Source organism: Erythranthe guttata, chromosome 6 (genome assembly GCF_056151865.1).
Source record: "Erythranthe guttata isolate IM_541 chromosome 6, IM_541, whole genome shotgun sequence".
Lineage (NCBI taxonomy): Eukaryota > Viridiplantae > Streptophyta > Magnoliopsida > Lamiales > Phrymaceae > Erythranthe > Erythranthe guttata.
The window spans coordinates 8,664,677-8,682,604 of NC_142538.1; the positions used below are offsets into that span (position 1 = coordinate 8,664,677).

Sequence of the window (17,928 nt, forward strand, 5' to 3'; positions counted from 1 at the left end):
GTAGGGGGTTATCACTCATTTCCCCTATAAATATATATAATATAGAGTTTATTACAAATAAGTACATTATGGGTTACTTATTCATAAAGAGGTTCAGACAAAAAAATATTTGACAAGAAAATTCAGACAATGTCAAGAGGTGTGTAAAAGACTAAAATACCCCCTCATTTTTTAATATACTCCAATTGCATCATTTAATTCAATTTAATCTCAATTTGACCCCAAATTTCACCAATTATTCAATTTTGACCCCTAACCCAATGTTGACTACAATTTCGTCTCTCACCACCGGTCTCCAGCGTTGAATTTTTTTTTCTGTCTGCTTTTTTCAGCTGGTTTTCGGCGTTGACTGACGGTGACGCCGGTTCCTAGCGGCGTTGACTTTTTTAATTTATTTTTAATTTATTTCTTAAAAAAAATTTGAATAAAAAATGTCTTCAACATTTTTTGGTCCGTTTAAACAGTAATATTGTCATGGTTAACAGTCATATTAACTATATTACTGTTTAACACAGTAATGTTAACTATATTACTATTTAACACAATCATATTGCTATATTACTCCCTAGCACATCAATATTAACACAACAAAATCACTATTATTATGTAATAGAGTAATATAATATGTTGACCGTTCAACAAAGGCAAACATAATAAAAAGACAATAATTAATATTGATGTAGTTGACAGTAATATTACTGTCAACCACAGTAATATTACTGTAACGACAATAATATTACCGTCAACCACGGTAATATTATTGTGTTTAGAGTAATATTACTATAGTAGACATTAATATTATTACGTTAATCGGTCAACAAATCAAACAATATAAAAAGGCCAAAAAAAAATAATATTTATGTGGTTGAAAGTAATTTTATTGTGTTTATAGTAATTTGACTGTCAATGACAGTAATATTATTACGTTGACTGGTCAACAAATCAAACAAAATAAAAAAGCAAAAAAAAAAAATATATTAATGTGATTGACTATAATATTATTGTGTTTACGGTAATTATACCATCAAAGACAGTACAATTACCGTCAATGACAGTACAATTACCGTCAATGACAATACAATTACTGTCAACCTTCAATAGGGGGAGTAAAAAAAATCGGATAAAAATTTTAGGAAAAAAAAAAGTCAATATCGGAGATCGGCGCTGACCGTCAGTCAACTCCGGAAACCGACGATGTAAAAAATAGAAGAAAAAAAAAATTCAAAAAAATTCAATGCTAGAAGCCGGCGGCAGAAAAAACAGATAGAAAAAAAAAAAAAAAAAAAAAAAAAAAAAAAAAAAAAAAAAAAAAGAAAAATAAAAGAAAAAGTCAAAATTGATGAAATTAAATTAAATTGGGGTTACAATTAGGAATTGAGTTTAAAAGGTTGCGGATCATTTTGTCATATGCATTAATTTGCATATTTATAATACACACTAAAAAGATAAGCATATTGGCGAAATAGATATAGCCACCTAAAACAACAAATATGGTTGGTTGATAAGGCCCTATGCACAAAATGAGGGATTTTTTTTTTTTTTGTCTTTTCTCATATAGCGGAGGAAGAGTTGTGGTGGTGGTGGAGGTAATTTAGGACTTTTTTTTTTTTAAATTGCAATCAAGTCCCAAACTAAAGTTTAAGAAATTTAATATAAATTCCAATTTGGGCTTTCTTGTTTTTCTTTTTTTGGAATTTACTCATACACATATATATTTAATAAAGGGGTAAAGTTGTCAAAAAAAATACAACAACTGGAATAAATTTAATCATTTTATAGAGTCAACATGTCACGTCAGCAAGACAAACGGATTTTTAACGGAGGGGTTGCTTTGGTTTATTTTGAAAGTCGGGTTATACGTTAGTATAGTTCAAGTAGACAAAATAAACTTTACCCTATAAGATATAAAGAAACAAGAGGACAAACATAAATACATTTCGTTTGAAAAAAATATAAGAAAAATTAAATATGATGAGATAAAAAGTAACAAAATTATTATTATTATGCTATAGGAAAGTGGGAAAAAAAGGCAAAATACATAGATGTCAAACGATATTACGATAGTAATGAAAATACAATACCATATATTGTACCAACTAACTGCTACCGCTACCGTACCGAAGGGAAGTTAAATGTTACATCAGATTATTTATACCGGGTCGATTTGAACCGTAGATTTGATTAAATAATTATTCGCTAAGCACACATACATATGGATGTGTTTGTGATTATGTGTAGATCTAAGGTTCAAATTCATCCAGTATAAATAACCAAGTGAAACATCTAATTTTCCTTCGATACGGTATTGGTAACCTACTTTGATATTTTTTTGGTAAATTTCGGTTGGTGTGTAATATATATACCATGGTATTCGGTTATTAGTAATTTATCCCACTTGTAGTCGGAACTCGGAATAGTATTCCAACATTTGCAATATATTTGAGGTTCGGTGAAAATACTAAACAACCAGAAATGATATATAGATATATCTTCAATCAATAAGTTATGGTGCATGCAAATTAGAAGGCTCATTGGAATTAATTTGCTGGAAAACATATATCAAGCATTATACGAGTGAATTGCATTTAGCACCCCTCTGAAAATCGGAATAAGCTTAGCATTATACAAAACGAAAGGAGTGACTATTTCCAAGATCCCACATAGAATGTTTTTTGTTTCAAATTATTGGTGAATTTCCATGGTGTATTTTTATAATTTTCTGAATTGTGCATTTATTATTTTTAATTAAGAAATGAAAATTAAAGAAAGTACTGGCTCGGCAATTTTACAATAACTAGTAAAGTAGAAAAACAAACGACACTTCAAAGTTGGGATACACAAGTAGCACTCTTCCCTCGAATTACATCACACAGCAACATCAATTATTGAAGACAAACATATTTGAAACTTTGGAATAAACGATAATTATTTAACCAGAGATGTCAATCGCCTTGACCTCAGGTTTCTTCACCTCCTCCTTGGGCACGGTGACAGTCAGCACCCCATTCTCCATCGCCGCCTTCACCTCCTCCAATTTAGCATTCTCCGGCAGCCTGAATCGCCGGATGAACTTTCCGGAGCTCCTCTCGACACGGTGCCACTTGTCGTTCTTCTCCTCTTTCTCTTTGCTTCTCTCTCCGCTTATCTGAAGAATATTCCCATCTTCAACCTCAACCTTCACTTCTTCCTTCTTCAACCCGGGAACATCCACTTTAAACAAGTGTGCCTCCGGCGTCTCTTTCCAGTCGATCCGGGCGTTGGCCACCGCGGTTGTTTCTCCGGCGGTGGAGAACGGAAAGCCCTGAAATGGATCCCAAATATCCAACGAAAACGGATCGAAGACGTTGCTCCGGCGGCCATTGCCAAAGAAGCTCGGAATCAAAGACATTTTCTCTCTCTGCAGATTAATTTACTTGATCAATGTAAAGAAGATTTTTCTAACTTGTAATTAGTGATGAAAAGAATCGCGAATATTTCTTGTGGAATTGAATTGAAGGTTGAAGGAGCACGCTTGTTTAATTTATACAGGTGAGAAGACGATTCTCGCCCTTTCATGAAATTCTAAACTCAAACCAATTTCTCTACTATTCCAACATGTTCCAGAAAATTCGTTCATTCTCTCTCACTGGGCTAATGCTATGGGCGCACCCGTTTACTTTCTTTTAACTTTTTGTTTTTTAATTAATATTAAATATTAAAGAGGAGCATACTTTTCCTATAGGACTAAAATATGGGGTTATAACTCACATATTCAATTGGTTACCATAGTTTAGTTATTTTTTGTATAATACCGGGGTATATATTACGACAGAGTTTGATAGAATATACCGTCAATAAAGATATATATAATACTAGTATTCACTTGTGCGATGCACGGGGAGGCATATTTTAAACTGGAAAAACATGTATGAAAAACAAATTTACGCAGATATCAATTATTACAGTCATTGAATTTAAGTACAAAACGTCATCGACCAACAATAATAAAAATATGTTATAAGTGGCATGTTCTTCATAGTTACAATATAAGAATAATATTAAATATTAGTATATCGTCAAAAATAAATCTTAAAGATAATAAGATTTGTACTGAGCATCCTAGGGACATGACTGAAAATAACATCGCACCGGGGAAAATATATAGAGAAGAAACACCTGCCAAATAATAAGTTGTTAAAAAAAACATGTTACATGAATAACTGATAAATATGAAATTATTTTCTACCTTCAAATTCGATGAAATACTTCCTTGTACACGATATTTCTAGTAACATTGGTCAGTTCACTCGAATCCGACTTGATGAATATCTTAATGCCACCTCTGCTCTTAACTCTGCACAGTGCAACATATAGTTGACCATGGCTGAAAACAGTCCTAGGAAGATACAAACAACATGTGAAAGAGTTTGGCCTTGGCTTTTATTGATAGTCATTGCAAAAGAAACAATCAACGGCAATTGTCTTCTCTGAAGTTTAACTGGCAGTCCGGAGTTAGATGGTATTAAAGTCATCCAAGGAATGAACACCATGTCACCGATATTTTTCCAGAAAGAATTTTGCAACTCAGAACGTGAATGTCGGTTCTAATAATTTGAAGTCTAGTCCCGTTACACAATCCTCTAGCTTGATCGATGTTTCTTATTAGCATAACGGATGCACCAACCTTGAACTTCAACGCATGAGAAGGAACTCTGGAGCATCTTATTGTGTTGAGGAATTCAGTCGAATAGATTTCTGCATTATTCTCCGTTGTTTGCTCGTCCCTACACATACTATCTGAGCTCAGGTATACCTTCTTCTCTCCTAGAAGGAGAGACATTAAGTGATTGTCCATAGGGTCTAATACAAATAAGCACATCATAAGCTACTTATTCAAAAATGGGTTCGGACAACAAAATATTTTACAAAAAAATTCAGTCAATGTCCAGAGGTGTGTAAAAGACCAAAATACCCCCTCACATTTTAATATACTCCAATTTCATCAATTTAAACTCAATTTGACCTCAAATTTCACCAATTATTTAATTTTGACCCCTAACCCAATTTTGACTACAATTTCGCCTGTCGCCACCGATATCCAGCGTTGAATTTTTTTTTTTGTCTGCTTTTTTTTCTACCGATTTCCGGCGTTGTCCGACAGTTCCCGGTGGCGTTGACTTTTTTATTTTTACTTTTTGAAAAAAAAATTTGTTCACTTTTGGCCGGTTTTAACAGTAATATTGTTGTAGGTGACAATCATATTAACTATATTACTGTTTAACACAATAATATTAACTATATTATTGTTTAACATAGTCATATTGATATATTACTCTCTAGCACAGTAATATTAACACAACAAAAATCATTATTATTGTACAGTAACATTAATATGTTGACCGGTCAACAAATACAAACATACTAAAAAGAAAAAAAAATTAATAATAATGTGGTTGACAATAATATTACTGTCAACCACAGTACTATTATTGTATCGACAATAATATTACCGTGAACCACAGTGATATAATTGTGTTTACAGTAATGTTACTATAGTACACAATAATATTATTACGTTAATCGGTTAACAAATCAAACAAAATAAAAAGGCAAAAAAAGTTAATATTGATGTGGTTGAGAATAATACTATTGTATTTACAGAGTAATTTTACAGTCAACGACATTAATATTATTACGTTGACTGGTCAACAAATCAAACAAAATAAAAAAACCAAAAAAATAATAATATTGATGTGGTTGACAGTAATATTATCGTGTTTACAGTAATTTTACCGTCAACAACAATACAATTACTGTCAACACGCCACATCAACAAGACGAACTATTTTTAACGGAAGAGTTGCTTTGATTCATTTTGAAGGTCGGGGGTTATATGTTCGGTATAGTTCAAGTAGACAAAATGAACTTTACCCTATAAGATATAAAGAAACAAGAGGACAAACGTAAATACATTTATTTGAAAAAAATATAAGAAAACTTAAATATGATGAGATAAAAAGTAATAAAGTTATTATTATTGCTATAGTATTACCGTAGTAATGAAAATACATTACCATATATCGTACCAATTAAATGCACTACGATACCAATACCGTACTAAAGGGAAGCTACATGTTACAACTAGTTATTTATACCTGGAGCGGAACCAACAAATTTAGTTTGGGGGGGGGGGGGGGTTTGTTGGGATATTCGCATAAGTCATCACACAATTAATATATATTTTTATAAATTAATTGAATCAAAGAATTATATAAAATAAATAGTATGTCAGAAATATATAATCATCAGAACTTAAAATTACAACAAATAGAAAATGTAAGTTTATTAAATAAACATGTAAGATTGCCGAAAATTACAATTTGTTTGAAATATTTTTAAATTTGATAAAAGGCAAACCTAAAATATTGGAAATTACATAATTGAATAAATACAATATTTTTACTTTTTTATGTTTTTTTTTAATTGTGAACATTAATAAATATTAGAAATTTAGATTTTATTAAAATATTTTAGAGAATTGTATAATTACATTAAAATGGTAGAATAAAATCTTACTTTTTGGTGGGGCCAACATAATAATATTAAAAAACAAAACTTCAAATGCATTATTTCTTTTATTTTTTCACATATAAATAAGTACTATTAAAAAACAATTCTTGGAGGGACAATAGCCCCCAACCCCTATGAAGTTCCGTCAGTGTTTATACCTGAGGGATTTGAACTGTGAATTTGATTAAATACCCACTAACACATATACACATAGGTGTGTGTGTGTGTGTGTGTGATTATGTTTAGATTTTCGGTTCAAATTCATCAAGTGTAAATAACCAAGTGTAGCATCTAATTTTCATTCAATACGGTATTGGTAACCTATACTTCCATATTTTTTTGGTAAATTTCGGTTGGAGTGTAATATATATACCATGGTATTCCGTAATTAGTAATTTCTTTCCACCTGTAGTCAGAACTCGGAACAGAATTCTAACATTTGCAATATATATTGAGGTTCGATGAAAATACTAAACAACCAGAAATGGTATATAGTTAGATCTTCAATCAATAAGTTATGGTGCATGCAAATTAGAAGGCTCATTGAAATTAATTTGCTGGAAAACATATATCAAGCATTATACGAGTGAATTGCATTTAGCACCCCTCTGAAAATCGCCATAAGCTTAGCATTATACAAAACGAAAGGAGTGACTATTTCCAAGATCCCACATAGAATGTTTTTTGTTTCAAATTATTGGTGAATTTCCATGGTTTATTTTTATAATTTTCTGAATTGTGCATTTATTATTTTTAATTAAGAAATGAAAATTAAAGAAAGTAATAGGCAAAAAGTGAAAAAACACCACTGAAACTGGCTTGGCAATTTTACAATAACTAGTAAAGTAGAAAAACAAACGACACTTCAAAGTTGGGATACACAAGTAGTACTCTTGGCTCCAATTACATCACACAGCAACATCAATTATTGAACACAAACATATTTGAAACTTTGGAATAAACGATAATTATTTAACCAGAGATGTCAATCGCCTTGACCTCAGGTTTCTTCACCTCCTCCTTGGGCACGGTGACAGTCAGCACCCCATTCTCCATCGCCGCCTTCACCTCCTCCAATTTAGCATTCTCCGGCAGCCTGAATCGCCGGATGAACTTTCCGGAGCTCCTCTCGACACGGTGCCACTTGTCGTTCTTCTCCTCTTTCTCTTTGCTTCTCTCTCCGCTTATCTGAAGAATATTCCCATCTTCAACCTCAACCTTCACTTCTTCCTTCTTCAACCCGGGAACATCCACTTTAAACAAGTGTGCCTCCGGCGTCTCTTTCCAGTCGATCCGGGCGTTGGCCACCGCGGTTGTTTCTCCGGCGGTGGAGAACGGAAAGCCCTGAAATGGATCCCAAATATCCAACGAAAACGGATCGAAGACGTTGCTCCGGCGGCCATTGTCTCCAAAGAAGCTTGGAATCAAAGACATTTTCTGTATCTCGATCAACGTGAAGGAGCACGCTTGTTTAATTTATACAGGTGGGAAGACGATTCTCGCCCTTTCATGAAATTCTAAACTCAAACCAATTTCGCTAATCTTCCAACATCTTCCAGATAATTCGTTTACCTTCTCACTGGGCTAATATATGCTATGGGCGCCACCCGTTTGCTTTCTTTTAACTTTTTGTTTTTTAATTAATATTATATATTAAAAAGGAGCATACTTTTTCCTATAGGACTAGAATATGGGGTAATAACTGACATATTCAGTTTGGTAAATTTTATTTTTGCACCCCTTAACTATTCGAAATGTATAATTTATCCCCTAATGTATAGAAAACATCAAAGGCCATCCTATTTTTTAAGGTCAACGATGCAGCTCGACATATGTATCGATTGTAATCAAATACCGTTTAATATTGCTCGATATCGCGGTACGATACAATATCCGATACAGTACGATAATAACGATCTTTGTTTTGAGGTTGATTTAGGGTAATTGGCACTTTGCACCCTCGAATTACATAGCATTGGCACTTTGCACTCTTAAATTGAAAAATTGGCGGAATGCACCCTTCAATTATAATTTTTTTTGCACTTTGCACCCTCATTGACCTTTTGATAGAAAAATGACCGGTTACCTGTTATAGAAAAATGACCGGTTATATTTCGATTCGGAAATCGGAATATAATTTTTGCAAGAATGGAAACATAGCACGAGAAAAGGGGGAGGACAATCAAAGATACATTAAATTATACGTGAGAAAATGAGAAGGTTAGAGAAAGAACATGGGTAAATTGATGAACCGGATTATTAGATGATGAACTACCGTAAATTTTTTAAAAAAGTAGAACAAAAATATTTACCGTTCTTAAAATTCCACAAACATGTAAGAAGTCATATTTTTAGCCAAAAGGTGAATGAGGGTGTAAAGTGCCAAAGAAATTGTAATTGAAGGGTGCATTCTGCCAATTTTTCAATTTAAGGGTGCAAAGTGCCAATGACCTGTAATTTGAGGGTGCAAAGTGCCAATTACCTGTTGATTTATGCGATTATAAGCTTTTCAACATTTTTTTAAATAGTCGTTTTTTTTTTATAACTAAGGCAAAACCAAAAAAAATGCTTCAGATAAAGCAATTTATATTAGCAAGTGTGATAAAACCGACACTAGCATTTCTAAAAACTATGACTTTTGTCCATAATTTAATGTTAAACTTGAATTTAGATCTATTTTGAATGAACAGTTTGATTTTGACATATTAATTTTTACATGTTTACCATATTATTATGTGATATATATTTTGTACTATTTTTAATAGTTAGTCAAATATTTTACAGTAAATGATACGGTACGATATGTGGAGGAAAACGATACAACTATATTTTCCGATATGATAACCATGATCGACACTATCAAGAACTCTTTTTTAACATGCATGGTCCATTGTCGGAATTACGGGTGACATTTTAGAAACACCGAAGTTTTTGACAATTACCATTTAAGAACAATAGCTTATCATAGTTGAAAGTTTGATACCATAGTTTCAAGAAATGAGGTATACCATAGTTTAGTATATCGTTACTTTTGGTACGATACCGTGGTATATATTACCATAAAGTTTGAAAAAAATATCCTGTCAATTATTTTCCAACAATGAATTTCGTAATATATAAATTTATATTGTTTGAATGTGTTTATACATATATTGAACTAAACGTTCTAATTAAATTTATGATGCCATGTAGCCTGTAGGCTATAGCGCAACTTTATTCCTATGTATATATAGATATATATAATTAAATAAGCACGTTATGGGCTATTTATTTAAAAAGAGGTTCAGACAAAAAAAAACTTTACAAAAAAAATGCAGACAATGTTCAGAGGTGTGTAAAAGACCAAAATACCCATCACATTTTAATTTATTCCAATTTCATCATTTAATTCAATTTGACCACAAATTTCATCAATTATTCAATTTTGACCCCTAACCCAATTTTGCATGTCACCGCCGGTATCCAGCAGTGATTTTTTTTTTTCTGTCTACTTTTTTCTGCCGATTTCCGGCGTTGACTGACGGTAACGCCGGTCCCCGGCGGCGTTGACAATTTTTATTTTTTATTCTTTGAAAAACATTTCTTCACTTTTGACCAGTTTAAACAGTAATATGGTTATGGTTGACAGTAATAATAATTGTATTACTGTTTAACACAATAATATTAACTATATTACTGTTTAACACAGTCATATTGATATATTACTCTCTTTCACAATAATATTAACACAACAAAAATCACTATTATCGTAGAGTAATATTAATATGTTGACTCTTCAACAAATGCAAACATAATAAAAGATAAAATAATTAATATTGATGTGGCTACCAATAATATTACTATCAACCACAGTACTATTACTGTAACAACAATAATACTACCGTCAACCACAGTAATATTATTGTGTTTACAGTAATATTACTATAGTACACAATACTATTATTACGTTAATCGGTTAACAAATCAAACAAAATAAAAAGGCAAAAAAATTTAATATTGATGTGGTTGAGAGTAATATTATTGTGTTTACAGTAGTTTTATTGTCAACGACAGTAATATTATTGCGTTCACTGGTCAACAAATTAAACAAACTAAAAAAGCCAACAAAAATAATAATATTGATGTGTTTTTTAGTAATATTATTTTGTTTACAGTAATTTTACCGTCAACGACAGTACAATTATTGTCTGTTCACAGTACAATTACTGCACGAACGGTACAATTACTGCCAATGACAGTACAATCACGATCAACGTTCAGCGGTGCGCAAAAAAATTGGATAAAAATTTAGGAAAAAAATATCAATGTCGGAGACCAGCGCTGACCGTCGGTCAACTCCGGGAACCGACAACGTAAAAATAGAAGAAACAAATTTCTAAAAAAATCAACGCCGGAAATCGGCAGCCGAAAAAGCAGACAGAAAAGAAAAAAAAAAGTTAAAATTGGAATTTTTTTGTTAAAATTGATGAAATTGGGGTTACAATTAGGAGTTGGGTTTGAAAGGTTGCGAGTAATTTCGTCATATACATTAATTTTGCATTTATTTATAATACATATTAAACAGATGGGCATATTGGCGAAAAATGTATTGCCCCTGAATTTAGAATAATAAAGATGGTTAATCGAGGATTATACCCATAAAATGAGGGGTTTTTTTCGGCTTAATCCCACTGTGCACCCTTAAAATATGCCATTTTGGCACTTTACACCCTCTGAACAAATTAATAGCACTTTGCACCCTCGAAACACAATATATCATGCATAATGCACCCCAAATGATTTTTTAAAGCTAATAAAGGTAATATAATATTTTAAGTGGTATTTTTTAGGATGAAAAATGTCAAACTTTTCTTTTATTCATCAATTATATTGAAATTATAAGTGCAAGACTAAAAATACATCTCATCAACATATTTAAAAATTATATATTTTTTATAAGAAAAAAAATATTTTACGAAAAAAAAAAATCATTCATACATTTCGTTATCAAGTTATCTGAAAATCACATTTATTCCAAATATTATTACCTAATATTTCCAACAGTTGCAATAAAAGATCCATCAATCGAATAATTTAGTCATAAAATTTACTTTATTTTATTTGTAAGAAAATATAATTGTTTTTAATTATCCGGTGTAACTTTTATTTTTTCGCACTTTGTGCGCTCGAAATTAGGTTGGAGATTGAAGAAAATAAAAATTTAATATGTTATTTTCTATTCCAGGAAAAAAGACCAATAAAAAATCAAATTCCCATTATTATTAAATTCAGGGTGCATTGTGAATGATTTATTGTGTATTTAGGGTGCAAAGTGCTATTATTGTTTTTTAAGGGTGCAAAGTGCTAAGTGCATCTCTAGTCACACCTTCTAAACCCACTTTCCCAATTAATCCCTAAAATTTTGGGAAAAATAATGCTCTAGTGGGTTATTATAGAACCCCTATAATTTCCATTAACCATTGGGATACCCTATCACACACCCCACAATTGGAGAGTTCTTTAGGAGAGAGAAAATGGTGATTAGGAGTGAGAAAAAATGGTGGAGTTTTATTAATGGTAATTAATTGATAATATTAATTATTGTTTTATAAATTGTAATTAAACAGAAATATACATTTTTCTAATAATAATTATTTCTTTAATTTTTTTAAATAGTAATTCATTGTAATAAATATCCGAAAATTATAAATACATTAATCATGATTTTTATCATTCTTTGAATGAACATTAATGTATAATTTTTTTTATTTTAATTTGTAAATTATTGAAAACCTTTAATCTAAAAAAATATGCTTGATTTTATTAGTTTATCTCATTAATTTATTTTAAATTAAAATCAATTATTTGATATCTTAAGTATATTATATGTATGTTATGTAAATTTAAATTGATAATATGGTATTTAAATTTACATTGATAAAGTATCTTGTAAAAATATACCTTAAGTATATTATATGTATGTTATTTAAATTTAAATTTAAAATTATTAATGACTTAGATAATATGTTATTTAAATTTAAATTGATAAAGTATCCTGTAAAAATATTATAATTAAGTATAAAAAAAATATTATATTTAATTAATGAATATTTTATTATAATTTTAATATATGAGGATAAGTTTTAGGGAATACTAATACTCACCACTAAAGCAACTTTTATTTTAGGGGGATAAAAGTGGGTTATTTTTTTGGGATTATTTGACAAAACCTCCTCATTACCAAGTGTCATTACAATGGACCTAATTTTATTTTACATTTTTAAGATAAATCCAAAACAACTTTTATTAGTTAAAAACACTTAATTATCACCATTATACCCCTAACTAACAAATAAGGTATCTTTAATTTTGATATTAAAAGATATATAATATATATTCCATATATATCTTAAGGGATTATTTGTCAAAACTCCCTGGTTACACATGTGTAGTTACAATGAGTCCAATTTTTTTTTATATATTTTAAGATAAATCCAAAACAATTTTAACTAATAAAAAATAATTAAGTTTCTCCATTATACCCTTATACTAATTTAATATCTTGTGTTTGGAATTACGTAATTTATTTAACCCTAGACTTTTCTGAAGACTACTACCAATTATTTCTCCCATCATCTCTCCAATTCAACAACAACCCACCTAACACCACCTCCCGTCATCTTCTACCCATTAGAATTCTGCACTTCTATCCAGCCCCATCCCCACCCAACACACCCCACCTCCTTCGCCAGTCCCTTCCCCCCCTCTCCCTCGCCTAATCCAACAACAACAACCACCGTCTGCCGCACTATCACAAAACAATTACTTCTTCCTCTCTTTCAAGATCTGCCGCACTATCACCGTTTGCGAATCATATCCGAGTTGAGGACATTTGTTGGCAGAGGAGGAAGAGGGAGCGTTTTTTTGGTGGATTCGACGAAATGTAACGGTATAATGTGAAAAAAACTCGGAGGCTTTTAACTTTTTAATAAAAATAAAATTCGATAATTAGAAATTAAATCTCCATAATATGATTCGACTGTTTTTAATGTCTCAATTTTCAAACCCCCCCCCCCCCCCCCCCCCCCCCCCCCACACATTTTTTTTTTCTTTTTTTCTGTGTGTGTGAAATGATTTTTGTGGCAGTGAGTGAAAAAATTATTTGATAAATAGAAGCTATGGGTATGGGGTCCAAAAAATTGCAAATGTTTGGTTATACATAATGGAATTCGTTAATTACACATTAATTAAAGAGTAATTTTCATTAATTACAGAGTTGATTTTCTTAATGGAATTCGTGTTCTTTCAGTGGTTTTGTTAATTACATAGTGATTTTCGTTAATTACATAATATTGTTATGATATTTGATTTTTTAATTATATTATGCATTTAAAAATCCAGTTTCCAATATTTTGGTAATTTATACGAGGATATCAATATTATTTTATGGCTCAAATTTTCAGGACGCAATAGAATAACAAGAAGAAGATGATTACACGGACTATGCTCTAGGGTTCATTGGAGAGAAGATGATGTCGTTTATAGTGGTTTTATAGCTTTTTTTTCGCAGAAATTTGATGTTTTCTTGTTAGAATTCATAGTGGTTTTCGATGTTTATATAGTTGTGTATACAGAGTGGTTTTCATGTTTATATAGCTGTTTTATACACAGTGGTTTTCATGTTTATATAGTTGTCTATATATAGTGGTTTTCATAATGTCAAGCTTTGTCTTTGATAAATTTATAGTGGTTTTCAACAAATTTATAGTGGATTTCGTCTAGTCCGTAATGAGTTTCGATAAATTTATAGCGGGTTTCAACAATTTTATAGCGGATTTCGATAAGTTTATCGTGAATTCCACTTTGATAAACCTGCTAGATTTTTTTAAATATTAAAAAAAATAAAAAATTAATCGAAATAACAAAAATAATAAACAATAAACATTTTTATTCAAAAAAACTGGGAAAAAAATCATGTAAAAAATCGGAATAAACAAAAAAAAACCATTTAAAAAATGAAAATAAAAATAAAACCATTTAAAAAAAAATCAAAATGAAAAAGATGAAAAATATAAATAAGAAATAAATAATTTAATATAAAAACCGAAAATTAAAAAAAATAACCATTTTTTTTAAATTGAAATAAAGAAAACCATTAAAAAATAAAAAAGAAAAGGAAAAATAAAAACTGAATGGCTTGATATGGGGAGATATTAAAGGGATTTGTCTATTTAAAAAAATTAATTGATTTTCCATAATAATATAATATGGTAAATTTCAATAATATTAGGGGTAATGGCAAATAGGCCCATGACAAGGGCACTTAATTAAATTAGGGACATCCAACTTTTTTGTCTTTCAAATAAATCCACCCCATTCAAACTTATTTGTAAATAAGGAAAATCTCTTTATATATACCAAAATTACCCCCAATTCATTGAAACCCAATTCAACTCCAATTTCATGATTTACACCTCAATTTAGCCCAATTTCATCAATTAACCAATTTTAACCCAAATTTTAATTTTGACCCCAATTTTAACCCTAATTCGTATCAATTCCACCCATTATGCTCTAACTTCTTTAATATTACACATTGACCCCGGATTTTAACAAATATATCACATTAACCCCCAAAACGTTTTTTTTTTCAGAAAATAATTTTTTTTCTGAAATATTTTTTTTCCGGCCAGATTCCGGCGTTGACTTTTTTTTTTTTTTTTTTTTAAATTGTTTTCCTGAAATTTTTTTCCGGCCGGTTAACGGCCGTTGACCGCCGGGTCTCCGGCGTTGACTTTTTTTTTTTTTTTTTCTTTTTTTCTTAAAAAAAATATTTTAATTAATTTTACTGTCTTGGCTGCTAAATTACTGTCTCTGGCAGCTATTTAACTGTCGGAGACAGTAATTTAACTGTTAATTGACTGTTTTTCTTTTTTTTTCTTCAAAAATATTTTAATTAATATTACTGTATTCGTTGCTAAATTACTGTCTCCAGCAGTTATTTAACTGTCGGAGACAGTAATTTAACTGTTAATTGACTTTTTTATTCTTAAAAAAAATATTTTTAATTAATATTACTGTATTCGTTGCTAAATTACTGTCTCCAGCAGTTATTTAACTGTCGGAGAAAGTAATTTAACTGTTAATTGACTTTTTTATTCTTAAAAAAAATATTTTTAATTAATATTACTGTATTCGTTGCTAAATTACTGTCTCCAGCAGTTATTTAACTGTCGGAGACAGTAATTTAACTGTTAATTGACTTTTTTATTCTTAAAAAAAATATTTTTAATTAATATTACTGTATTCGTTGCTAAATTAATGTCTCCAGCAGTTATTTAACTGTCGGAGACAGTAATTTAACTGTTAATTGACTTTTTTATTCTTAAAAAAAATATTTTTAATTAATATTACTGTATTCGTTGCTAAATTACTGTCTCCAGCAGTTATTTAACTGTCGGAGACAGTAACTTAACTGTTAATTGACTTTTTTTTTTTTTTTTTAATTTTTTTCCTTAAAAAAATTTATTTTAATTAATATTACTGTCTTGGATGTTAAATTACTGTCTCCAACAGTAATTTAACTGTCTTAGACAATAATATTAATAATATTACTGTTCGGAAAAATAATATTCATAATATTACTGTCCCAAACAGTAATATTACTGTCTGAGACAGTAATTTAGTAGTCAAGACAGTAATATTAATTAAAATATTTTTTTTCTAAGAAACAACAATTCAAAAAAAAAAAAAAAAAAAAAAAAGTTTACGCCAGAGACCGGCGGTCAACGGTGGTTGACCGGCCGGAAAAAAAATTTAGGAAAAAAAAATTTCAAAAAAAAAAAAAAAAAAAAAAAAAAGTCAACGCCGGAATCTGGCCGGAAAAAAAAACATTTCAGAAAAAAAATTATTTTCTGAAAAAAAAAAGTTTTGGGGGTTAATGTGATATATTTGTTTAAATCCGGGGTCAATGTATAATATTAAGGAAGTTAGAGCATAATGGGTGGAATTGTTAAGAATTATATTATTGAGGGTATTTTAGACTAAAGACATGGGGATGAGCTTAATTGAGAGACTGTTTTTCTTGTGGACTAAAATGCATTTAAGTCCCATGTGATGGGCCTTTTTGCCATTTGCCCATAATATTAAATGGGGGCTATTTTAGATAATTGAAGTCAATTGAATTTATCACAAATATCAATTAATAAAAATGGATTTATCATTAATTAAAAATTCAATAAGGGGTGTTTGTCATATAGCCCCATATCTTAAATAACACCTTATATACGTCTCTCTCTCCCTCCCCCCCCTCTCTCTCTCTACTTTAGTAAATATCTTAATTAAATCCAAAATTAGTAACGTCAAAAAAATGAAATTAATAATACACAATTATCATAAATTAATAACATTTAAACAGAAAATTAATGTAATTTCGAAATTAGTTGATGCCGACCAAACCCACTTAAGCTTGAAGTATAAATCTCGACTTTTCAAATATGCATGAGCACCACATTTTAAATACACAAGACGTAATTGAAAAGAATAAAAGTATATATCATGGTTTAACAAAGCATTAAATTGAATGCAGTATTACTGCTGGAAACAGCTTACAAAAAATTACCCACAAAATTGCATAAAAAACCCATTTGTAGCTAGAGTTATCAACCCAAAAAAATATTATTTTTTAATGGATTATCAAAGCCCAACAACTCAATCAGGAGTTATCTCGAGAAAATTGTAGATGTATGAACATGTTTGTTTTGCTTGAACGTTATGTTGTTGTTTATCCGAGCATGAAAGCGAATTTGTAATTATACAGAGTGGTTTTCATGTTTATATAGCCGTTATACATAGTGTTTTTCATGTTTACATAGCTGTTATACATAGTGGCTTTCATGTTTACATATCTGTTATACTGAGTGGTTTTCATGTTTACATAGCTTTTATACAGAGTGGTTTTCATGTTTATATAGTTGTTTATACAGAGGGGTTTTCATGTTTATATAGTTGTTTATACAGAGTGGTTTTCATGTTTATATAGGTGTTTATACATAGTGGTTTTCATGTTTATATAGTTGTTTATACAGAGTGGTTTTCATGTGTGGATTGTCCTAATTTAACAATGGATTACACTAATTTAACAGTGGATTGCACTAATTTGATAGTAGATTACGTTAATATTAATGTGGATTATGCTTATTTTATAGTAAATTTTACTTTAATTTTATAGTGATTTTCGATATATTCAGTGGTTTTCGATGAATATGTAGTGGATTTCAATTTGTTTTTAAATTAACCATTTAAAAAACTAAACTGAATAAAGAAAAAACAATTTTTATTTTAACTTGTAAAAAAAGCCATTAAAAAATTAAAAAAGAATTTGGGAAAGAATTAACTAAA

At 30.0% G+C, this 17,928-nt stretch overlaps 2 protein-coding genes across 2 annotated transcripts; both read right to left on the bottom strand.

Moving 5' to 3' along the window:
- Window positions 1–2,772: 2,772 nt before the first annotated feature.
- Window positions 2,773–3,639, bottom strand: LOC105960449 (17.8 kDa class I heat shock protein). The gene has a single exon (XM_012984621.2). It carries the CDS (start codon window positions 3,386–3,388, stop codon window positions 2,930–2,932), a length of 459 nt encoding a protein of 152 aa, XP_012840075.1. The 5' UTR covers window positions 3,389–3,639; the 3' UTR covers window positions 2,773–2,929.
- Window positions 3,640–7,344: 3,705 nt separating this feature from the next.
- Window positions 7,345–8,082, bottom strand: LOC105960450 (17.8 kDa class I heat shock protein). The gene has a single exon (XM_012984623.2). It carries the CDS (start codon window positions 7,981–7,983, stop codon window positions 7,522–7,524), a length of 462 nt encoding a protein of 153 aa, XP_012840077.1. The 5' UTR covers window positions 7,984–8,082; the 3' UTR covers window positions 7,345–7,521.
- Between the last annotated feature and the right edge of the window lie 9,846 nt (window positions 8,083–17,928).